The following is a 23,854-nucleotide window of genomic DNA, read 5'->3' on the forward strand; positions in this document are numbered from 1 at the left end:
CAAGGCTATTAATTACAGTACAACCTTTATTAATACTGGAATCTTCACAGTGCATTCGTTACTTGTAGCAGTGACTATGGAAAACAAGGGAGGGGCAGTAAGAGGGGAAATACCACCAGAAAAAAAAATTAAAAGAAAAGACGGAATGAAAGAAAGAGAAAGAAACGTGGCACAGGGACAGGGAGAGGGGAAGTGGCGGCAGAGGCAGGAACACGATGGGGAAGAATAAATTAAAAAAAAGAGAAAAGAATAAGGACCAAGTTAACAACAGCACCAGAAAAGTTACTTCAGTTGAAAGACAGGTCAGGTTTTTTTTCTTCTCCAAAGAATTTTTGTTTTCTGTACAAAATAAGAGATTCCCCCTCCCTCCCTCAAACCCAAACATTTGTCACTTGGCCTCAGCGGTTCTGGGCAGGAGAAGGGGAAAGGGGGAGAACTAAATTGTTATTCCTAAGCGGGAGGGCTGAGGGGCTGCGATGCGACAGACAGCGGGGCGCGGGGCTATGTACAGCGGGGGCCGGGGGGTTGTGCTTTCCTCCAGCCGCCGGCAGAAAGCTGCTGTGCCTGGGGGGTCTGAGCCAAACCTCCCGTGCCTGGACCCACCTCTGAGCGGACCCTGCACACGTCTGTGGGTGCAGAGCGAGGGTGAGGGCGTTTGCAGGGAGTCCAAGCGATCCTTGTGAGGGGAGGCAAAGTGGGGGTTCAGCATCCTCAGTCCCTGCACCCTGGTGTCCCCCCAAGACAGAAGGGATTGCAGAGCCTCCACCCCCAGCCCCCCCACCCTCTCACATGTCCCCCACTTCTTCTTCCCCCCCCTGCACCCCCTGCCCATTGCTTCTGCCGCCTGGAATGAGGCTGAGCGGTGGCGGCCCCAGGCAGGCAGCCGGGGGGAATGGGGCCAGGGCCCCCACTCCTGGTGCTCCACGGCTGCCACAGACCTGCCGGCACCATCCTCTCCCCTGCTGCGGCTGGGGCCACCCGCCTGCGCCCGAGGGAAAGGAAACAGAGCGGAGAGGGAAAGCCAGAGAGCAACAGGAAAAGGGAAACAAAGGGAAAGAGGTGAAAAAAGGAAAGGAAAAAAAAGGGGAAAAGAGAAAGGAAGAGAAAAAGAGTTAAAAAGAAAGGAAAAGAAAAAGAGGACAAGAAGAGGAAAAGGAGAAAAATGGGAAAATGAAGAAAATAAGAAAAGAAGGAAAAGTGACATAGAAGAACAAAAGAAAAAAGCCAAAAGAAAAAAGAAAGCAGAAAAAATAGGAAAAAGAGGAGAAAAGGACAAAACGGAGAAAAAGGGCCAAAGAGAGAGCCAGTGAAGGAGGGATGTAGGGAGAGCGCAAGGCAGGAGACAGAGGGGCAGGAAGCAGGGGCACCAGAGAGGGATGGGGCAGCAGGTGCCGGCGGGTGGGGGCTCCCGGGAGGCGCAGCAGCTGCCCCGGGGGTCCGTGGGCCGCGGCGGGCACGTCCCTGCTGGCCGGGCACCATCACGATATCCGCGGGGCCGACCTGTCATTGGTGACGGTCCTGCGCAGGCGCACCCCGCGCCGGATGGCCACCAGCATGTCTTCGGCCGGGGGGTCCATGGAGGCCGCGGGGGGCGGCGCGGGGGTCTCCTCGCTGGGGCCGGACCCCACGAGGGCGGTGGGGAAGGGGAACTGGCCTTCCCCCAGGGCGTGGGCGCCGGCCACCAGCTCCCCAATCTTCTCCACCAAACTGTGCCGGTTGGCAGCCAACTGTTGGTCCTCCTCTTCCTCAGCGGAGAGGTGCTGGCCGGCCCCGGGGTAGACAGAGATCTCCATGGCACCGCCACCCCAGGCGGTGTTGGGAAGGCTCAGCCGCTTGGGCGAAGCTTTGGCAAAATCCAGGGGGTTCGGAGAGGCGTCGTCAGCATAGAAGACGCACTCTTCGCTGCCCACCCGCGTAGGGCCGGCATAGCCAGGGGAGTCGGGCACTGTGGGGGTCTTCACGGGGACGATGGGGGGTCGGATGGGGATGGGGCCAGCATTGGAGAGCGTACGGCGGACCGAGGGCTTGGTGGAGGGCGTGCGGCGGATGGTGGCCACCCCCGGGGTGGTGCCGGCCGGTAGGTTGGTGCCGGTGGGCAGCCCGGCGGTGGAGGCGGGACGCTTGGTCTGGATCATCCGCCGGTAGTTCTGGGCGATGTTGCTGTTGCGTGGGATGGTGGAGGACTTGTCAAAATCGCTCTGGGGCTCACACTCCACGTCACCGTTCACCGAGTAGCAGTCGTAGTCGGAGCCTGGGGAGGGAGCAGCACCATCAGTGTGGCTCGGGGGGCAGTGGGTAGCCAAGCTCAACCATGTCATTAAAGCCAGCCTCAGCCACCTCCATCACAGCACAACAACCAAATTCAACTGCCATGATCGTCACACAACCACTACTGTCACTGCTGGCACAACGTGCTCACCATCAAACACAAACATCGCCACTGGGGGGAAAGCACAGTCACCCCAGTCATCACACCGAAATCCCACCAAACCCAACTCTCACCATCACAACCACCCCAATCACAGCTGATCTCCACTGTCACCACCAGATGCTCATAACTGGCTCAGCCATCATCATGCCAACATCATGACAGACGTGGTTATTTTATCTCCAACTACCGACTGCTGCCATCACCTACCACGTGCCACCATCTCTACCTGTACTCAACCTCTGTGCACAGACACATCACCGCATCACTTGTTACGGCGCTTCCTGGCACAACTGCACCCAGTGAGCCCCAGCTAACACCCAAAAAACCAGGAAAAGCTGTGGTTAGTTGTGGCACCGGCCCCTACACAGTATGACCATCTCCTGATGCTATGACACCCAGGGCACACAAATGTGCCCCAGGATCACCAAAACCTCTGTTGTGCCCTTCCCCACTCTAAATGCCATTTCAGGTGGTCCCAGGTAACCCCTGGTGGCAGTACCTTGGGAAGGGATGGTGTCCTCAGAGCAGGAGGGGGTGGTGGTCTGTGTGCTGTAGCCACTGGAGTACTGCAGTGAGTCCCGGCTGCTCTTCTGGTGCTCCAAGCTCAGCCCACGGGTCAAGACCATGGCCAGGTCGCTGGCGGCAGGGGACACCTCCTCCCCATGCTGCTGGGGCAAGGGGCACTATCAGCCCCCTGGTTCCTCCTTTGGGAGGCCCCAGGAGCCCCTCACCTCTGTGCCCTCCCTGCTGCAGCTGGTACCTTGGCAGCAATTGTAGCTGGTGACATCCGGGGCCTGGGAGCATCCTCGCCGCCGATGCCCGGGTACCCAGCAGCAGGAGAGCCCAGCTCGGCTTCCCGCAGGTGCTCCACGCGGTCCTTGCGCCGCTGCAGGGTAGGGACCACCGGCTGGTCATAGGGGCTGGCCTTGGACCAGTCCTGCAACGGGCAAGGCATGAAGTTCATGCTGGTGACACGGGGACCAGGAGAGTGGCAGGAGAGGTGTCAAGCCACGGGTGCTGCTCAGGATGCTCTGCCCCATGCAGGAAGGGAGGGGAGGGTCCGGGGGCTGAACCCCATGAAGTGAGGGGGGAACCACGTGTGAAATGCAACCCTGGTGGGATGGCAAGGACTAACCGAGGTGGGGGAGCTGCACTCGCTAACTGACTGGCAGGTTTCGGATGCCTCTGAGGACGCCGAGCTGGAGGACTTCTGCTGTGCCGTGACGAGCCGAGAGCCGGAAGGTGAGAGAAGAGGCCGTTAGCAAGCAAAGCCAGAGCCACGACCCCGGTTAGAGCAGCACCCACAGCTCTCTGGCTGAGCAAGGCTCCCAGCCCCCCTCCCCTCCAGCGGTGGCTGCAGGATGGCAGGCAGGATGTGACCTTGGCAGTGGGGTCAGGAACTGGGATGATGCCCCAACCCTTCCCCCTTCTCACCCCAAGCCATGCAGAGCCAACAGGTATTTTGGGGAGCAGGGATCTTGCTGGGTTGGTGATGCCAGGTTAGCATGGACAGGCGGGAATGGCAACTCCCTGGGGATCCTGGAGCATCCTTGGCACCGGGGATGGTGCAGCATGAAGGGGAAGCTTTGCTCCATGCTGCCTGGTGGGTGACTGGCACAAACTGGGTATTATGGGGCTGCGGTGATTGAGAAACACCCTGTTCTCCTGGCACAGGGAGAGGGATATCTGTGCCCCATCCCTGGGGGAATTCATGGATAGGGTTTCTCTGCCATGTGGCCCAGGATGCCCACAGCTATGGCAGGCACCCTCAATATTCCCAATATTTATTTCCCGTGATGCCAACACAGATGGAAATACTTCTGAGGGTGGGTCTCATCACCTCTGCACTGGACCCAGCACCACCCACCCATTCTGTGGAAAAGGAAATTGAGGCATGGAGGCTGGCAGCACTGACCAGCCTCCCTGTACCTGGCTGGTGATGTCCGAGGGCATGGGGGAAGGTGGTTTGGAATAAGCGGCGTCCTGGGAGATGAAGCCGGAGTCGTGGGAGGAGACGCTGGAGAGGCGGGTGGCGGCGGCGGGGGGCTGCGCCAGGCTGCGGTAGCGATAGGTGGAACTGGGTGAGCAGGTCTGAGCCCCGCCGGGCCACGCCATGCCACCCTTGGCACTGCTAACGCTGCTGGGGGGGCGCCGGGGGGACAGGGACACGCCGGCGGGGAGGACAAAGGAAGGAAAAGAGAATTTAAGCCAGAGGTTTGGAGGTGGCAGGAGGGCCAGTGCCCTGCCACACATCCCAGCCTGGGGAAACTGAGGCATGTAGTCCTCCTGGAGGTGTCCCTTTGCCTCCTGGGGTGGCCCTGTGGCAGGGAACAGGCTGGGGGACATGACAGAGGTGGTATGTTTGGCCCCAGACACCCATGCACAGCACACTTCGTCCCCAGATCCCGGAGGACAGGGTATGTGTCGGGCCCCCATCCTGCCCCATAGGTCCACCAGCCCTGCCCAGTGTGCCAAGACCGATTCCTTCACATTAATGGGAGCCACCTGCCCATATGGACATGAGAAGGTGGACATGCACCTTGTGAGCATCCCCAAAGGCCGTAAGCATCATTAACCCATTGAGGTTAATGAAGAGGGCTGGATTTCCTGGCTGTGGTTGGGTGTGGAGCCCACCTTATCATACCTGCACATGCTGGACTTGCGGGAGCTGGAGCTGCTGGGCGAGGATGGGGGTGTCTGGTAGGACCAGCTGTAGTCAGAGCCCTTCAGGTCTTTGATCACCTGCAGGAAAGATGGGGTCTAAGTCCCCTCAGAGATGTTCCCCTGCTCCCCTGACCCCTGGCTCACCCATACTGACCTGCTCACTGGCGGGGGGCAACTTGTGGGGCTCAGCAGTGAGCACCACCAGGTCCTCAATGATGCCCTGCAGGTGGGTGATCTCTCCCAGCATGGTGAGCTCCCCGTTCTGAGGACAGACAAGAGAGAGCATCAGTAACCACTGGGCAGAAGGAACCATCCCTGACCCTCCCAGCCCCCAACACTCACCACCACGGGCTGCAGGAAGGTGATGAAGGTGCAGAAGCGGCCCCGCTCCTCGATGAGGGCTTTGCGGACCGCCTGCTTCTCCGTCTCCTCCAGCAGCAGGTACATGTCATTGACATCCTGCAGCGCGTTGTCCAGCTGGGGCTGCAGGTCCCCCTTCCCTGCGAGATGGGGCACTGTCAGCGCTGGGCTCCCCTGACACCTTCCCCAGTCTGCTGGTGGTGCCACTGCCAAGCCAAGGCCATTCCTCCAGCTTGGGGACATCACCCCATCCTCACATTCCAGCAGATACCCTAAGTCTCCCACTGTGCCCATCTCCCTGGAAGGTCCAGGAGCACCCTCACCCCACAGCAGCCCTGGGCAGGGGGCTTCTCTGCAACCCCATCCCCATCCCTGGCACTTGGGACCAGAGGACCCCTTGGGCTGCCAAACAGTGATCCTGGCGTTGCCTCAGGATATGGGGTGCAGGCTAAGCTAAGCTAAAAGCAGGGTGAGGGTGGGAACAGGGAGTGGATGGACGGACGGACAGACAGACAGAGGCTGGGGAGACGGGGGGAGTAGATGAGGAAGCAGAGAGGGGGCCGGAGGTGGGGGGCAGCGGTTCACTTACCAAGTAGCTCTACAGGAAGGATGTGGAGGGGAGGGAAGAGAGAAGGAGACAGAGAAAACGTGTGAAAAGAGGCCGAAGGCTGGGGCGCATGCCCCGCCTCCCCGCCACCCCCGGGGCCGTGCCGGCACCTCCCTTCCTACAGGGGGGCAGCAGGACCCTCCTAGTGCCCACCCCCCTTGGCAGTGCCACAGCCGGATACCGGCCCTGGCTGGGGGTGCTGCGGAGGGGCTGGTGGGGGCACCCCCCAGGAGACCCCCTCTCACCTTTACGAGCCTTTTTCTGAAGCTTGAGGGTGTCAGAGGACTTCTTCTTGATCTCATGCCGTGCTCGCTTGTACTCTGGGGGTGCAGAAGTGCTGTCAGAGGGGCCCCCTGCCCAGCAGCGCAGCCACCCTGCACGGATCCATCCTGTCCCCCTCGTACCTTTTGCATGGTCCTTGTCCAGCTGATTGGCAGTTTTCTTCCAGTCCTCAATCCTGTCCTGCAAAGGGTTTATCAGGCTCTCCATGAGGGCACTGGAGCAGGGAGAGAGAAGCAGAGAGTGTGGGAGAGTGCCAGAGCCAGGGGGGAGCCATTTCCCCATCCCGTGCCCGGCCAACACCCAGCATCCCCTTTTCCAGAGAGGGAATGAGCCTGGCCAGGCCGTGTCACCGACACCCGTGGGTTTGGAGGCAAAGCTGGTGCTGGTGCTGCTTACTTGGTGAACTGCCGGAGCTTGGCCTCGATGCTGCGGTGCCGCATGCACATCCGGGTCAGCGCCGAGCCAATGTCCCTCGTGGCACCTGTGGGGAGCAAAGTGCTGCTGACAAGGGGCAGGGACACCCCCACACCAGTCCCAGCCCCGTTTGTCCAGTGGGAGCAGGTGGCTTGTGACAGGGACGAGGAGCATTGGGATGCACTGGGCACTGGGGACACTTTAGGCAGGGGGTGGCTTGTTTTTTCTCACGATAAATCCACAAAATAAATAAATCATCATCCATTAACTAATACATGAAACACTAAACATCTCTTCTGGAGGTTTTGAAATTAGAACCCGCTCCCATTTTTTCCAGTTTCTCCCAGTTTGTCTGGGGGGGCCAAGGAAGGGAAGCAATGAGGTACCCTGGCTTAGTTCCAGGCAGTCAGCTCTGTCCCACACCTCCAGGCACAATCCCGAGGGGATAAAAAGGGAGTTCAAACTCCTCGGGGGGGATAGCAGGAGCATCCTTTTTAGGTGAAAGCGCTGGTACCGCTGGAGCCTGAGGATGGCCACGTGGTGGCAGTGCTGCCGGCAATTCCCAGGGAAAACGGCAGTCAAAAATCCCTCGGTGCAAACTAAGGAGTGACATTCAGCCTTTCTCTCCCCTAAAAGCCTCCAAAACCACCTCCCACCCCTTTGCAGGGGTTTTGGATGTCCCCGAATCCCCCAGTGCTATGGAAATAGGAGAACCCATGAGCCACGGCCTTCTCCTACACTGGGATAGTCTCCTAATCCAGCTCCTAATGCTCTTATCCAGCTCCTGCTGCTTCTAATCCGATTCTCATGCACTGTGTGCAAGGCCAGCAGCCAGCCCCCACCCAGTGCCTCAGTTTCCCCATGCTGCTGTTCGGCTGCCCACCCTCCCAAAAAGCCCTGCAGGTATAGCAGCACTACAGGGTGACACTGACTCTGGTGGTGCTGGTCCCCAGCTGTCCCCAGCATTGCTCCTGTGCCTTCTCCTTGCTTTGACTGCCTGGGCTGGCAGGGAGCTGGGGGAGCCCTAATCCCCCTGGTGCAGTGGGCTAGTGGGTTTGGAGGCAAAGCTGATCCTGGCTCAAGCTGCTGCCTCCTCCTCCTCCTCCTCCTCCTCCTCGTGTGGCTCCAGATGGCCTGGATGCCGCCAGTCTGCGAACCAGCCCGGGACCATCTGCTTGGCAGAAGCCAAACGGTGGGAAGTGGCTCCTCATTGCCAGAGGGCACCCGGAGAGGGTCCAGGGACCCTTCCCCCTCACTCCCCAACAGTATGGGGCACCCCACATGTAGCCTTGGCTCTTCGGTCACCTCCCTGGTGAGTTAGGGCTTGTCCCCAAAACAGTGAAGCTTGGACTCCTGAACCTCCCTCTAGCTAATTCCCCTTCCCTGGAGACGCTTGGAGCAGCCGGGACCCCCCAGGGAACTTCCCAGATCGGTGCCAGGGACAAGGAAGGTGGATTCTGCATCCTGGGGGGCAGAGATGGGTGCAGGAGACCATGGTGTGGGGCTGAGCCACCCTGAATGTCCCAGCCTCACAAGAAAATGTGGCTAAGCACCCATGGGTGGTGAGGAGCAGCACCCACATGGGTGCCTACCTCCTTCCCCCTCCCCACTCCATCCTTCCAATGCTGCTTCCCAGGGAATGCTCCACCTTGGTGTGGAAACAGGCTGGATATCTCTCTGTGGATGGTGAAGCTGCTGCTTGAATTCCACACCAGAAACGTGGGCAGGGGACACCCCACAGGCGACACTCACCACCTGTTCCCCTGCCAAGACAAGCCTGGGGATGCCCACCCCTAGGAGAGGGGACCCTACCTCGGGTGTTGGTGGCCATGTCAGCCACTTTCTGGAAGGCATCCAGGAAGGCAACTGCGGCCAGCACCGTGGTCCTGAGGCAGAGAGAGCGAGGGGGGAGCTCAGTGGGTGTGGGACATCTGCGATGTGCCAACGAGAAGGGGGGTCCCCCGTGCCCCACCCCCTCTTTGGCCACTCACCTGAGCTGGGAGTGCAGCTTGGTGGCCTTCGAGTTGAAATCCTCCCATATGGGGTAGGAGCTCTGCAAGGAGGAAGGGTGATGGTGAGAGACAGGAACCCTCACCCCCTGCACTGCTCCCCTAACCAGGGCACGTTCCCCCTCTCACTGATGCAGAGAGACAGGGCAGCTCAACAGCTTCTCTGATGGTTAATAAAGGCTGAGCACAACTCTTTTCCCTCCTGATTTCTTCCCTTTCCAGTTTGGCCACCCAAACTTACAGACCATGGAGACCTCAGGATTTTGAGTGATCTCTTCCTCACTGAGGGCATGAAATTAAAAATCTTTTAAGACTGGCCAGCAGTAGAAGAGACACCCCCAGCACCCACAGCTTCCCCCCAAAGCACCAATGGCCAAACCCACCATTATGGAGAGCTCCAGTCCTGCAGATGGGAGCCCCAGTCCTCACCTCCCCTGAGCCCAAGGACTGACCAGGCAGGAGGGGAGCTCGGGGTCCCCAAAGCCCTGAATGGGGCAGTTGTGTGGGGACAGGGACAGAGCACAGGTGCTTGGGAGGCCACTCCAGTGCTGTCACAATGAGGCCACTCTGGTGCCATCCTGGCAAGGCCACCTGTGCAAAACCATTCCCACTGCCCTCGTGGCGAGGCTATTCCAGGGCTGTCCAGTGAAGGCATCCCAGGGCAGCCCCAGTGCCACCAGCCCAGTGAGACCATCCCAGGGTTGTGCTGCTGCCACCATCCCAGCAAGGCCATCCCAGTGCCGCTGTTTCAACAAGGCTGTCTCAGCGCTGGCCCAGTGAAGCCAGTCCCAGTAGACCATGCTGCTGCCATTCCAGTGGGGACTCTCCCAGTGATGCCAGCTGCAGTGTCATCCCAGCAAGGCCATCCCGGAGCCATCACAACAAGGCTGATCCTGATCACCATACAGCCAGGCTATCCCAGTGTCACCATCCCAGCAAGGCCAGTCCATGTTGTCCTGGTGAGATTAATCCTGGTGCTGTGTTGACAAGGCCATCCCAGTGCCACCCTTGCATGGCCAGTACCGGTGCCATCATTCCAGTGAAGCCATCCAGGTGCCAGCATCCTGGCAAGGCCATTCCAATGCTGTTCCAGTGAAGCTGCTCCCAGTGCTACTATCCCAGCAAAGCCATTCCAGTAGGGCCAGTCCTGTTGTCATCATCCTGGTGAAGCCACGCTGGTGCTGCTATCCTAGCAAGGTCAATCCTGGTCCTGTTGTTCCAGTGACAAAATCCTGGTGCTAGCCTGGTGTTGCCATCCAATGGCAGTGACAGGCATCTGTAAACTCCCCTAGGGCAGCCACCAGGCTGGGACAGGTACATTGCCACACATCCCCATGGGCACTATGGCTTGGTGGCAGCTCTGGGGACAAGGTTTGCACAGAGGGGGCATGAGACTAGCCCAGCATTTTCTGGGACCATGAATGTCCCTATTTCCTCGTGAGTCAGCAAAGAAAGGGTCTGAAGGTGCCATTTGACACACCACTTGTGGCAGTGACCCCCTGCTTGTGGGTCCCCAGGGGCTGTCATTGCCAGAGGGCTGGGCCACCATTCCTGGGCCACTGGCTCCGGGCCACCTTCCTTGGCCACCCCGGGCAGGGCAAGTCAGGCTCCTGTGTAGAAGGGAGCAGGTTGTGATGCCCCCAAATCCCTATGATGCCAGGCATGAGGAGGATGGGAAGGAGGACAATGGGCACAAGGACATGCCAAGGTCACTCAGGGACACTGAGCACACGAGGAGAGGCAACAGGAATGAAGCCAGCTGAGGGACTGTCACCAACAAAAAAATTCTCCCCACCACAAGACAAGGGGTGCCGAAATAGCCATCCACCACCAAAATAAGATCCCTTTGCCCTGTGACCAGCACAGGGGTCCCAGCCATAGGACCATGAGCACATCACTGCCCTTAATGCCAGCAGTTCTTCAAGCAGAGTTACTTGTCCCCCAGTGCCCGTGCCAGGACACCCACATGGCTGGGAGATGGGGACAGCACACCCTCAGGTGCTACTGGCACTCGGCCGGGGCTGTGCAGGGCACAAGCTGAGGCCCAGCTGTAGTGTGGTGGGGTTTTCCTTCTTTTTCATCATTTTTCTTTAATCTCTCCTACCTTCAAATGGCATGAAACCGACTCCAGCTCAGTCTCCTCCGGTGAGGGGTTCCCAGTCCAACCGCACCCGGATGGTGCTGGGCACGTCACTGGGAGGTGACAGCTCTGGGCTGGCTTATCCCCTCTGAAGCCTCAGCAGGGGAATGTGGAAACTGAGGCAGGGGCTGCTCCCACCTCCCCCCCAGGAGTGTAGGACTCAGCCAGACTGCCTGGAGAGGGTGGCTGGGGTGAAGGCATTTGGAGGAAGGAGCTGATCACCTCCAGCACACATTTCGCACCAGCCCTGGATTCCACTGCCCTGGGGAGAGTTGGGATTTTCTCCCTGGAGCTTTTCTCCCAGCCCTGAGCCAGAGTCCGGCTGTAGAGCCACCACTGCCCCTTGAAGGGGTTAATCTCCTTCCCAGCAAGGCTTTTATTTTTTTTTTTTTTTTATCCCCTCTCCCCTGCTTTGGCAATGACAGCATTGTCTGGATGGGTCTGCAGCATGAAGAGAGGAAGAGGAGGAGAAGGAGGAGGAAGAGAGCGTTTGCCTCCCAAAAATGACTAGGGCTAAACCCCAGCGCTGGAGCTGGCTGTGGGAATTTCGGTCCCCCAAGATGAAGAAACATGGCTGGTCCCATCCTCCCCACTCGGTCCCTAGTCAGAAATGCCCCCCAGCATTTTTAATTTATTTTTTTGAAATGAAAACAAACAAAAAGGTTTTTTTAAACATGGCCCCATCCTGCTCCCGGGGAGGGTGGAGGCAATATCCTCTTCCCGGGTTAGGAAATAGGATCAAGGAGCTAGGGGACTTTTTTGTTCCACTGGTGTCAACCCCACTGGGTCTGGCAGAAATCCAGGCTGGGCATGGGGCAGGGATAACATGATGCCTGAGATGGGTGGCAATGCCCAGTGGTACCTGGCAAGAGGCAGTGATGCCTGGTCTGTGTCACCCGACAAGGGGCTCGGGCACCTGGGGATGGATACAGGGCTGATATGGAGCCAGGATCCCTGCTATGGGCTCCAATGCCCAATGCAGGGCCCTGATGCATATTATGGGGTTGATGCGGGGCTCTGGCACCCCGTGCCACGCTCTTACACCCGGTGTGAGACCTTGATGCCTGACACAGTGCTCTGATACCCAGTGAAGGGTAACAGGGCAGCTATAGGGCTGCAACACCCAGAATGGGGCTCCGATAGCCAGTGATGGATCTGGGCATGATGTGGGGCTGCAATCCCCAGGATGGAGCTCCAATATCCAGCGCTGGATATAGAGATGATGGGGCGCTGCGATCTCCAGGGCTCCGATGCCCAGCACAGAGCTCCGATGCCCAGTAAGGGGCTGGTGTGGGGCTCTGGCAACCCGTGCCGGGCTCTGACAGCCGATGTGGGACCCCGACACCCGCTGTGGGGCTGATGTTCGGGCTCCGGTACCCGATGCGGGGTTCCAATCCCCATCTCGCGGCTGGGCAGCAGCCTCGGTACCCACCGCGGGACGGGCACCGGAGGCAGCGCGGGGGCTGCCCGGGGAAGCCGGGCGATGGGGGGATGCTGCGGGGGGAGCGCTGTCACGACAGCAAAACCGGGGCGCGGCGCGGGGGGGATCCCCTACCTTCATGTCGTTGATGATGGCTTGGAAGAGGCCGCCAAGGGCTCCGCACTCCTTCTCCGCCGTCTCCATCGCGGCGCTGCGGCAGCCCGGGGCGGGCGGCGCCGCCGGGGGAGGCCGCGGCGGCGGGCCAGGCTCAGCGGCGGCGGGGGGCGGGCGGCGCCCGGGCGGCGGCGGCGGCGGCGGGGGGGGCACAGCGGCGGAGCGGCGGCGGAGCCGGGCGGGGCATCGCCCCCTGCCTTCCCTCCTTCCTCCCTCCCTCCCTCCCTCCCTCGCCCCCTGGCAGCGGCGCGGAGCGGGGCGCGGAGCGGAGCGGATCACGGAGCGGGGCACGGAGCGGATCGCGGGGCACGGAGCCCTGCCCGGGGCGGTGGCGGGGGCGGGGCGGGGCGGGCGCTGCGCGGCACATGCGCCGCCCGCCGCGGGGCCGGGGGCTGCGGGCGGTGCGGGGGATGATCGGGGTCAGCCCCAGGGATGCTCCGGGAGCCGCTGCGGGCTACCCGCAGGACGCGCAGGGATGACGGAGCTGGGGGCAGCCCCGTGGATGTTCTTGGGGCACCGGGTGCCCCAGGACTACAGCGAAGGGAGACCCGAGGGATGCCTAGAGATGTGGCACTGGTGGACGGGAGCATCGGGGTTTGCTCCCGTGGCGGCATAGGAACCCCCAGGGATTATCTTGGGTGCTGGGTGAGCAGCAGGAAAGCCCCAGGGAGCATGTGAAGACACTGCACTTGGAGATGACATGGGATGCCCCGGGGCATTCCCAGATCTCTGGGATTTGCCTCTCCCCAAAGGGTGTTTGACCCCCATTGCCTTCCTGACCCTCCGAGATGTGCTGGAGGGTGAAGTCCCTCTACAGTACTTACGTGACAGCTCTGAAATGTGTCCGTGCACTCCATTATCAGGGAGGCCTGGGAAATGCATGGCCTGCCAGCAAACAAACCCTTCCCACAGCCATCCCGAGGCCCCAGCCTCAGCCTCCTGGGATCTGAGGGTGCCAGGCTGAGCCCCGACCTCCCCACCCCTCCTAGTGCAATGACACTTAGCTGGGCCAAGAGTTTCAGCCTGAGCCACCTATTCCCCCTCCTGCCAGAAAAGTAGTCTTGATCCCATGCTGATGATGCCCACGCTGCTCTGGACGGTGTTGGTCAAGAGCCACCCATAAGGAAACAATTATGGCTCAGCACTCCAGCAGCCGGCTGGAATTTCTCTCCATAAACCCAGTCCCTCAGTGTGGAAAGAGGCTGTTCAGGAGCAGTGAGCTTAGCAGGAGTGAGGCAGAGCACACCCTGGTCCACACTGACAATGACCCAGGGGTCCAGCAACAGGTACCCCCCAGCACCCTGAGACACCGACTGGCTTGAGAAGTCACTGCTCACACATCCTCAAGGGCTGGCTGTTAAAATTAACCCGCCGTGACTGGGTCTGGAAAGCCCTTTCCCGGGAATGACAGGAATGTCTTTATCCTGGCCAAAGCAGCGCTGGTATGGGGCTGTTTGGGGAACCCATTGCCAGAGACAGTCTTCCCTGTAAACAGGCCAGAAGCCATAAAAACTCCACAAATTCCTCCAACTACCCTTTTCCTGGGATCAAGTGAGTGCCTGAAACATGCAGGGGATGCAATGGTGTCCCCCCAAACTGCAGCAGCCTGGCACGTGCCGGGGTCCCTCGGTGCCACAGGACAGGATGAAGGCAGCACCAGCAGCTGCTCAGGGCCAGGAAAATGCCTGTCACTGTGCTGTGGTTTCATGACCGTGGCCTGGAAGAATTTCAGTGGCGTTTTTTTCCTGCTGGGAAGAAGAGCAGGCGGAGAAGTTCTGCTTGCTGGCGAGCCAACGTGGCAGGGCTGGGCCAGCCCAGGGCATGCGGTCAAGCAAGATGCTCCATGCCATCCCCTGCCCTTGCTGTGGTTTTGGCTCCACTTGGGAACAAAACTATGATGGGAAGCCCAGCAACAAGGAATGGGCTGTTCTGCATTGCTTGTTTATTTTATCATGGGGAGCTTAAGGAAGGAACAAGGAATGGAGTCTGGGGTTAGGTCCACTGCTCCCCGTGTCCCCTGGTGCCGGCTGGGAGTGGAAGCTGTGCAGTTGTCCCTGCCAAGAGCCGGGGACTCAGAGAGGATGTGTGAATGCAGGGAGGGGGCCAAGTGTCAGGCACAGGAGCGTCTCCCCGAGTGAGATGCCACCTCCAGCAGGGTTTCGGAACCAGAGAGTGGAAGTCAGGGTGGTGAGAGGCGGCTGGCGGCCCCACGTGCTTGTTTTCCAGGGCGGAAGGCCAGGGGTTGCTCCCGTCTTCCCTTCCCCTCCTCCGGTGCTGCTGGCAGCAGGCTGGGCGCTCAGCTGACAGTCACGGGGAAGGCATTAGCAAAGCAAAGGGGAGTTCCCTCGCCCCATTGCAAGAGAAGATGAGGTGCTTTACCCTGGCCCTCTCCTCGGGCAACCCTTCCCCATGTCCCCCCAACACCCACAGGAAAAGCTGGGCACAGCCTGAGGGTCCCCCCATGTCCATACACACAGTGGGGGGGGAAACCAGCCCTGTGTTGAACGCTTGCCCATCTCCATTAAACCCACCAGATCCTCCGGTGGCCAGCAACCGGTGTGCCTGTTCCCTGGTCTGTGTCCCCTGGTCCCTGCCCCAGCAACTGTGCACACCCGCGAGGCTGCAGGGGCGCTCAGAGCACCACCCGCCGGTCCAGCTGCTCTGCCCGCCCGGCTCGCTGGTGCCTTGCTTCCAGGTGCTTGTTTTGGACCTTCTCAAAGTGCTGCAGCAGCTCTGTGTAGTCGATGTTAGAGGCTGCTGTTCTCTTGAAGCTGGTGCTGGGCTTGGTGTTGTCCCTGCACGGTGGGAAGAGAGAGTGAGGGTGGGAAGGGGATGGGGATGTTTGGTGTTGTGAACATCCAGCACTGGCAGCACCAAAACCACATCCTGAAGAAGCTGAGCTCAGCAAATCCTAGTCATGCTGGTGCCTCATAAAATACTCCCAAAGACGTATTTTCTTTCTCTAAAGCTGTGAGATAGAGCCCAAGAGATCCTGGGACAAGGAGGGGACAAGGGACATCTGCATCTTGGCCCCTTGGGGGGTTTAATTCCTCTGACACATACTCCTCTCTATCCCAACCCAGTGCAGCCAAAAGCAGTGAGATAAGGATGCCAGGGCCATATGCCTCAGTTTCCATGTCTGCTTCTTTGAGCGAGCAAAAAACATCCAGTGGCAGCAGGGACAATCCTCAGGGATCAGCACCCATGGTGGGAGCCTCCAAATGCAGGCTCCCTAGCCATGGAACTCGCCCTGTGCTGTCCCCATGCAAGGAAGGAGCAGACACCAGCCACAGGATGCCCATGGGAAGATGGCAGGCAGCTCTGGTGGCCCTGGTATGTCCCTGGGGAGGGGGCAGCTGGGACTGGCCGGTTATGAAAGCCGGCTTCGGCGTTTGAAGGAATGTAGGTCAGAGTTAATCAGATGCTCAGGCTGTCTGACAGCTCGAAAAACCCCCACTGCCAGGGTTAGTGGGGAGAAAAAAGGAGGGAGAAGCACATGCAGCCCCCTCTCCGCCCCCCCAATTAAATATCAGTGCTGGGTTGTGGGTAGGAGCTCAGTGCCGGAGGCCATGAGGGATAAAAGCCATCCCAGGGAAGCAGTTAAAAGCCAAGGAGCGACAACAGCAGCGGGGGGTTAATTCAGAAACCTGCCCATCTTGGGAGCTCTTTTTGTTCCCAGGGTTGCGCCAAGGCAGAGTCAGCTTTATCATCACCCCCCCTCCACTACTCATTAGCCAAGGCTTGGAAAGCAAATCCCACTGGCAGCACCCCTGGGCAGGGAGCACGCGGATCTCAGCTGGTCCCCAGGGAGATGCTGCCATTGCACATGTCACGGATCCCCAAAGGCCAGGAGTGGGAATGGAGCAGTCATCCGGAGGCATTAGCAGGGTGCCAGGCTCCTTTTGGGTGCTGTGAAGGCTGTCCAGGCTGCAGGGGGGATGCTTTGGGAGCCCCCCACAGCTGCTGGAGTCTTTCTCCATAAACCTCCTTCCCAGCTCTGCTCGTTTCCATAGCGACCCCACAAGTGAAATTTTCCATCCCGGATGCCAAATGCCTGTGGATGAGGCACAGCCCTCCCAGGGTTACCAAATATAGACACAAAAAACCCCCCTGGCCAACACTCCCGGCCATGGGGACAAGGAGCAGCCACGGCCGCAGCGGAGCTGGGGGGGTGAAAGCCAGAGCATGGGGCTGAGCTTGGGACTGGGGCTGAGCCTGGAATGGCAGGGATGCTCAGCTGTGGGGGAACAGCTGATCCAGCCCCGATGCTGATGCCGGTCTGTCCCCCCAGCACTTACGTGGTCTGCATGAGCTCTGGGTTGGGCACGCACTGGAGGCGATGGGAGAGGAGCTGGAAGGCGCTGCTCTGGGGCAGCAGCATCAGCAGGCCATAGAGAGCCTTGATCAGGTAGGGGTTGTTCTTCACATCCAGCAGCTGCAGGCGGAGATCTGGAAGAGGACAGAAGAGGATGGGAAGGCAGGGAAAATGCATTTCATCTCAGCTGCAATAGCAGGTTCCTTCCACCCCCTCTGATGGCCTAAGCCTCTGCCAGCCAACCCAAGGGGCACTTGATGGCACCCCTCTCCCCTTTCATTAACCCATCCATCTTGGTGTCCCATGGTGCCCAGAAGTCCCTCTCCTTGACACAGCCCCCTTGGGACAACTGGCTCCCCAGTCTGCCACTCCTGATACCACTCACCCCTGTCCATGCTGTCTGCCCGAGAACACACATGCAACACGGGATTGCTCCTCAGCTTCCCCAGATTTAGCAGAAATACCCACCCTGGAGCATCACATCCAGAGGGCTGCGTGACACCTTCCTGGGGACTCTGGAGCAGAAGGAATCCCCTCTGCTTGGCTCTGAAGGTTACATGTGCTGGGTTCAATTCTGCTCAGTAGAGGCAAAACCATCCTCTGGCTCCACCCCTCACTGTGGTCATGGCAGAAGAGTCTTCTGGAGCCATAAATACAACTGAAGGTGCAGCCCACGAGAAGGGGCAAGGTCCATGTCTCAGCATCTCACCTCCTGGTTGTCACTTGTACCGCTCCCAGTGAAGGGAGCCATCACCAGAGATGCCACTTTATGGGGGACATGTCTATCCCCTACCCTGAGATGTGTGGACTAAGGTGAGTGGGCTGAGGAATCCTCAATGAATAATTTTGGGGCATGCAAAACCACCATAGACACATGGGTGCCTCACAGATTGGGACAGTCATCCTAGGGATATGGGACAGAGTCTACAGGAGGGAGCATGACTGAGGGTCTGTACTGTCCAGCTGCTCTAAACCTCTTCTCTTAAATATTCCCCAATATCACCCTGGACCAACACAGGTGCCCCACAAAGTCTTTTCCAGGACATTTCCCAACAACCTCAGCGCCCTGTTACACCTTCAATGAGAAGCCAGGGGCAGCAAACTGACATAATGAGAAATCCTCCCAAGCAACAGGTCACCCTGCCACATTCCCTGCCACCATCCTGGCTCCCAGTGTCACACCCCTGAGCCCTGGTCAGGCACTGCTGCATTACCCAGTGGGGGACCCACATTGCTGGATGCTGGAGAAAACATCAGCTAGTGTTTTACAGCTTAACTCTTCATTTATAGAAAAAAAACCCCACCTTTTCTCTTGCTAAGGGCCCCAGAAGCACCCACAATGCCATCCTGTGCATCTGAGGGTGGCAGAGAGGTTTCCCCCATCTGACGCCCTCCCCGTGCACCCCTGGAGATGCTCAGTGTGATCCAGGCCTTCCCTCTCCATCCCTTCCCCCATCTCTTTCGTTGGATGCCAGTGCCGCTTGCTCCCTTAACCTATATCTGGGGGGCAAGGCTGCCCCCCCGTGCTGCCAGTGTGCCCTTTTCCCGGCGGGCAGCTCCAGCACTGGGCAAACCTCCCGGCAAGAAGTCTCATAACTTCTGCTCTATTTATTCGTGTGGCGGCTGCCGCCTGCGATGGAGGCGTGGGGAGGGGGAGCACCGCGCGCTGCCCCTTCCCCACCCGGGGTTTCCTCCTTACATGTGAATATGGGGCACTCGATGAGCTGCACCAGCTTGTCCACCTCAGTGAGGAAATCCACGGTGACCTCCAGCTCCCCGCTGGAAGTGGCTGTTAAGGATGTTATTTCGGAAAAAGTAGCAGCAGCAGACGGCTCCCGAGGGCGATGCCCGGTGCAGACCATGGCTTTGCCAGAGCCTCCCTGAATCCACATCTCCCGTGGGATGCGAGCGGGCAGGGAACAGCCAGGGCTGTAGGGTGGCCAAGGGATGACAGAGGGAGACAGACAACCAGGCAGGTATAGGGGAAGAGGAAGGCTGCCCAAAAAGCTGAGAACAGGCAGGATGAGTGTTCGGGGAGGACGCTTGTTTTTACCCTCCTGGCCCACGGGAACGGCGCATTTCCCAGAAGGAATGCCGGTGTGCACTGGGAAGGGAACTTGAGCATCTTACTGAGCTTCTTGGTTTGGAAAACTACTCAGAGAGGCCTGGGGTTTGCTGGCACATGAAAATAATCATTCTGCTGCAGACAGATGGTGAGCTCACTGGGGACTGTGCCGTGCTGGGCACCGCCTGCTCCTCACCAGGCCAGGAGGCCAAAGCCTTCATCTTCCTGGGAGGAAGAGGATGTTGAGGAGCCTCCCCTCCTGGGCAGGGGAAGGTCAAGGCTCAGTCAGTGCACGCCTTCCTCTCTTTTCACCACAAAAAAAGGGATGACACCAGGGGAAAAGAGCTGGCACGTACCCAGCACAGGCTGCCCTGCCCCAGTAATGATGGGCTGCAGGCAGGAGGCTGGGCTGGCCTGCAGAGTGACCTTGGTTGCCACAGAGGGACTAAAGGCCAGCTCAAGCCCCACCCTGGCAGAAAATCCCCAAAGGATACAATTTCTGGATGAGGTCATAGGCATGCTTATAGTTCTGGGTAAGGAAGCAGAGGGACACGGTTGTCACAGGGTTGTGACACCAGGACCGGTACAAGCAGCAGAAGAGGTTACGGCTTTCCTGGGGAAAGAGAACCATTAGGGTTTGGTCACCACTGGAAGCATGGAGAGCCCCAGGTACCCAACACCAACACGCCAGGCTGGCAAGTGCCACCAAAACACAAAGGGACGTTTCTGGACCCACCAAGTCCACCTGGCACTGGCATGAGACTCAGCCTCAGGAGATGGAAACCAGGTGGGCTTTGGGGAGACAGCATGATGAGGGGGCCCTCAGGGCTGCTGAGTCCACCACAGGATGAGAGGCTGGAGGACAATGTTTTCCCACCCAAGGGGACACCCCTACATCACTGGTTTTCAGCAGGAGAAGGAGAAGGATAAATCTTCCTTCTCTCCTTCCTTGGATGTCACTGGCGCTGGTGGCAGCTGCTCAGCAAATTCTGGGAGGGACAGTTGAGGGACTGCAGGACTCTCCTCCTGCTGTCACCTGTCCCACAGCCCATGGGGGCAGACGGAGGGAGGCAGCAGCTGCTTGAGGGCTCAGTAAGCCATTCCCATTCCAGGGAGAAAAGCAAGAGTTGGGCAGAGTTTGGCACATCCTCCAAGCCCATCCTCAGCTCCTGAAGGGTGGATGAATAAACAGGCTGTCTGAGCTCCAACCCTGGGACCTAACAGGCAGGGACTGAGCAGCAAGACACACTCCCAGGTGGCTGCCAGGTCCCCACTACCCTCATTATGCCCCTCCAACTGCTCAGCCTGTTCCTGCTGCCCATACCGGGGTCTTCAGGTCCTTCAGTTGGTTTCTCAGCTGGAAGAGCTCGGAGGACGTCAGCAGGATGGTATTGAGGGTGTGGACCATGGTAGAGGCGAATTTGAGGTCCTCCTCCCTAAGCAGAATGTCTGCCATGGAGTGAAAGATGTTCTCTGCATTCAGAAGTAGACAAAGCTGCCTGTATATCACAGAGGAGAGAAACCAGGGGGGAAGGACAGTTAGTGAGAACAATCAAGACTCTGATGTGAACCCACTTCTCCAGAGAGGACCAGGGAGGAGATCTGGGTGCACCAGAGGTTGGGTGAGTGTGATAGCACCAGAAGGGAGATGCTGTGGGGCAATATCAGGCTCTGCATATGGAGGATGCAGTTATTCACACCAGGACAAGAACAAAAAACTATAGCTGGGGTAAGACATGCCCCTGGTCATGGGACCTTGGGACCTTGCTGGCACCCATTACTATGGCTCGTGCCACCTCAAGCCTTCCCATGACCTCTCTCAGGAGGTTTCAGTGTCACTTTCCAGCCTGAGCAGTGTAGTGAGTGTGCAGCAGCACCTTTGAAGATGGCATGTGATGGTCTAGTCACACCAGTAACCCAGTCACACCGGGGAACATCCCAGTGAGTGCGGTCAGTGGGGCGAAACAATTCCTCCTGGCATTGTGCAACCCGGCAGTCCTGGAGCCAGAGGCTGCTCTTTGAACCCCTCCATGCTCAGCTGACACGAGATCTGGTGCTGAGTGGCTCTGGAGATCCAGCTGGTGAAGCTGGAAGATGTCTCTGTTCCACTGGATATCCTGCCAGCAGTGCTTTCCCCAAAACAGTGTAACCGGCACTGCGGCCCACGCTGATCCGCCTGGCTGGGTCACAGCAGGAATGTCCTACTTAACAAACCTTGAGGCATTCCCAAGATTTTCAACATTTTTTTAGTCCACAAACAAAAAACATAAAACCATCAGATTTTTATTTCTCCCACATTTGTTTGGATTTCGGGATTTCCTGTTTTTCTCCAGGCTCTTGCCTTCCTGGGTAGTTTGTCTGAGGACACCTGAAATGCTGCCCAGCACCAGCTCACATCCCCAGTGTGGGGATTGGAGGGATTGGCTCCCCAGCATCCCAGTTTCTCCTGCATTTGGGATGCTTCCTGGCTCACCACATTTCCCCATGGGCTGACAGGGAACCTTGGCAGCAAGGCATCCCCCAGAGCAACTCTGCTTTCCCCCAGCTCCTACCAAACACAGTTCCCCACCAGATAATTTTAGCTGGATTCAGATTTTCCCCTGGAGGCATCTCTGAGAGGATTAAGAGGCAAAACAAGGAACAACTGCTTGGGCTGCTGGGTGGGAGGTGTTCACTAGCTACCTGGTTTGGTTGGGAGTTAGGAGGTACACCTGAACATCCCCTGCCTGGAAGTCATGTTTTCACCTCCTGGGGTGAGGAGGAGGAAGGATGTGAGTTTCCAGCCCTTGTGCCTGTGAGGCCAGACCAGAGGAAGACTATTTGGCTATAGTTAAGACTCCAAAAGACTATACCCTAAAGCCTAGTGATTTAGGGACGCAGGAGGAGAATGAAGAAACAGATCTTCCCTCCTCAACATGTGGAGGAAGAAACCCCCCATCTTCCTCCCACCTCTCTGTCCTGCCAAATAACCCCTTCCCTCCTCACCCAGCCCTGGCCGCTCTCCATCGGCAGCTCCCGCATCCCGCGTGGCTGCCGCCGGACAATGAGATGCTCTGTGCGGGGTTTTATGTAACCCAACCCGGCGATCGCCCTGGACCCCGCTAAAATGGAACAGGCTGTGATAAATAAGCTCATTTATCCCAATTATTCTTACGTAACTGGCTGCATTCATGGGGATGAAAACGCTTCCCTGATTTCTCGCCGCTTGGACACAGGCTGGCTAGAGGAGGGAGAGCGGTGGGAAAGTGAGGCACGGAGGGAGGAAAGGGGAAGGCAGAGGCTTTTAGTCCAGCCTGATGGAGCCAAAAGCAAATCAATAGCTCAGCGTTGCAGGCAGGATCCAGTCATTGCCAGCTGCAGCAAAGCAAGCACAGCCTGGGCAGGACCAAGCCCAGCCCAGGAGTGAGGTGGCTCCATGCTACCCTTCTCCAGCAAGGGGGGTTAAATGGATGCCCCATCCTTGCCAAGCTTCCTCCAGCAGCCGTGCTGGGCAATTGAACCATGAAATGGGATGGTTTAATGTGTCTCAAAGAAGGGATGAGTTCTCCAGGAACAAACACTGGGATCATTTTAGTCTCAACAGTGAAGTGGCTGGTGCACCAGTATAGCTGGGACAGGCTGCAATACTCATGGCTAGCAGGGAGACGGTGTTTTACACCTTCCAGGCATGAAGACTATAGCAAGAGCTTAAACAAGGAAAACAGTGCCAGGGAGCACTGAGGACAATTCAGTAACCCCCAAAGCTCCCCCATAACAAAAAGGATGCCTTTCAGGTTCCCCCTCTACCAGTCCTCCATGGAAAACGAAGGCTCTCTCTTTCCATAAATAGGAGCTCTGCCATTTGGCTGGTGAACGCTGTGCTCACAGTGAGCAGGGGCTGAATGTGAGCTGCTTTCTAATTTCAGGCCTGGTTTTGATTAGTAGGGAAGGTCTGGGATTCTCCCCTCTCCTTTCAGTAGCACTGGGGAACTGGAAACTGTTGGGGTGCTAGAGAAGTAGCTGTGTGGAGACTTCAGAGCCGTGTCACCTCATGGGGATGCTGTCCCGCTTGGGCACTGGCCCCTCCCACTGCCTGCAGACGCTCTGGGATCCACCAGCAGAATGAGTTTGCCAGTGCACAGCACTGGCAGAGACATCAAACTCCCCTCCATGAAGCCCTGTGGTCGGCACATCCCAAAAGCAGTCCCCAGAGGAGGGGACAACTGGCTGGTCCTGCAGCTGCTGGCCTCTGTGACAGCAGCCAGCAGCTGAGCCCAACTGCCAGCAGCAGGCAGCTGTTGGTGGGGTGGGAGAGTCCCCAGGAGCCCATTCCCTGGGAGGCTTTGATGGCATGAGGGGAACGCCAGGCTGGCTGGGAGGAGGCAGGGAAAGGGGCTGAACAGAGGACAGGTGGCTCAGCTGAGATGCCAGTGGAGTGGCTGTGGAAGGGAACAGGGCAGAGGGGATGGAAAGTAGGAGCCATACCCCTTATATGTACACACCATAAATATATCCTGGATATATACATCCCACAAATATGTGTATATATTATATACACACACTCCTTAAATATATATCTCCTCATACATACATGATGTGATGACGAAAGGAACTGGCTAATCCCCCTGAAGCATCATTCCAGCAAGATGTCTCTCCTTGAAGCTTTCCCTGCATCCCTATGGGTGATGTGCATCCCCTTGCTCATGGGGACCCAGAGAGTCCCCAAGGATCTCCTGGCATGGAAGAGGGCAAGAAGTGTCCCCAGGGAGGCAGGAGCTGCAGAGCATCATGGCACACATTGGTTATGTTACGCAGCCAGCAGTGCAGGCACATGGTGATAATGAAATGTGGTATTCAGGCCATTAAAATTTAACTCCTTAAATTAAAAGGGTTATTCAAGCCTTTCCTATAGAGCCAAGGAATATAGCTGCAGGCAGATGGGAGGCAGCATCCACCTGCAGCATGACCACACCTCAAGCCACTGTGGGGCTCCC

General features: G+C 58.2%; 2 protein-coding genes across 20 annotated transcripts in view; both read right to left on the reverse strand.

Moving 5' to 3' along the window:
- Positions 1–6: 6 nt before the first annotated feature.
- MTSS2 (MTSS I-BAR domain containing 2) lies at positions 7–12,654 on the reverse strand. 15 transcript variants are annotated; one of them, XM_072934488.1, is made up of 15 exons: positions 12,463–12,653; positions 8,750–8,811; positions 8,571–8,644; positions 6,741–6,825; positions 6,467–6,558; positions 6,308–6,382; positions 6,045–6,053; positions 5,438–5,595; positions 5,250–5,357; positions 5,076–5,173; positions 4,361–4,568; positions 3,567–3,644; positions 3,192–3,368; positions 2,931–3,096; positions 7–2,251 (listed from the first exon to the last, which is right to left on the reverse strand). In XM_072934488.1, the coding sequence occupies exons 1-15, from the start codon at positions 12,529–12,531 to the stop codon at positions 1,479–1,481; spliced, it is 2,232 nt and encodes a 743-aa protein (XP_072790589.1). In that variant the 5' UTR covers positions 12,532–12,653; the 3' UTR covers positions 7–1,478. The 15 variants fall into 15 exon arrangements, with proteins under 15 accessions (XP_072790589.1, XP_072790595.1, XP_072790588.1 ...); XM_072934494.1 differs by having other exon boundaries at positions 4,361–4,487; positions 12,463–12,652; XM_072934487.1 differs by having other exon boundaries at positions 4,361–4,571; positions 12,463–12,650.
- A 1,767-nt stretch (positions 12,655–14,421) lies between these two features.
- VAC14 (VAC14 component of PIKFYVE complex) overlaps positions 14,422–23,854 on the reverse strand; it is a 93,455-nt gene continuing 84,022 nt past the window's right edge. For all 5 annotated transcript variants that reach the window (XM_072934485.1, XM_030282068.4, XM_072934484.1 and 2 more), the window contains 5 exons: positions 20,206–20,380; positions 19,376–19,494; positions 18,516–18,595; positions 16,800–16,950; positions 14,422–15,296 (listed from right to left, as the gene is read on the reverse strand). In XM_072934485.1, coding sequence (XP_072790586.1) covers positions 15,134–15,296; positions 16,800–16,950; positions 18,516–18,595; positions 19,376–19,494; positions 20,206–20,380 — 688 coding nt within the window. In that variant the 3' untranslated portion in view covers positions 14,422–15,133. The remainder of the gene's footprint in view (positions 15,297–16,799; positions 16,951–18,515; positions 18,596–19,375; positions 19,495–20,205; positions 20,381–23,854) is intronic.

Source organism: Taeniopygia guttata, chromosome 11 (genome assembly GCF_048771995.1).
Source record: "Taeniopygia guttata chromosome 11, bTaeGut7.mat, whole genome shotgun sequence".
NCBI lineage: Eukaryota > Metazoa > Chordata > Aves > Passeriformes > Estrildidae > Taeniopygia > Taeniopygia guttata.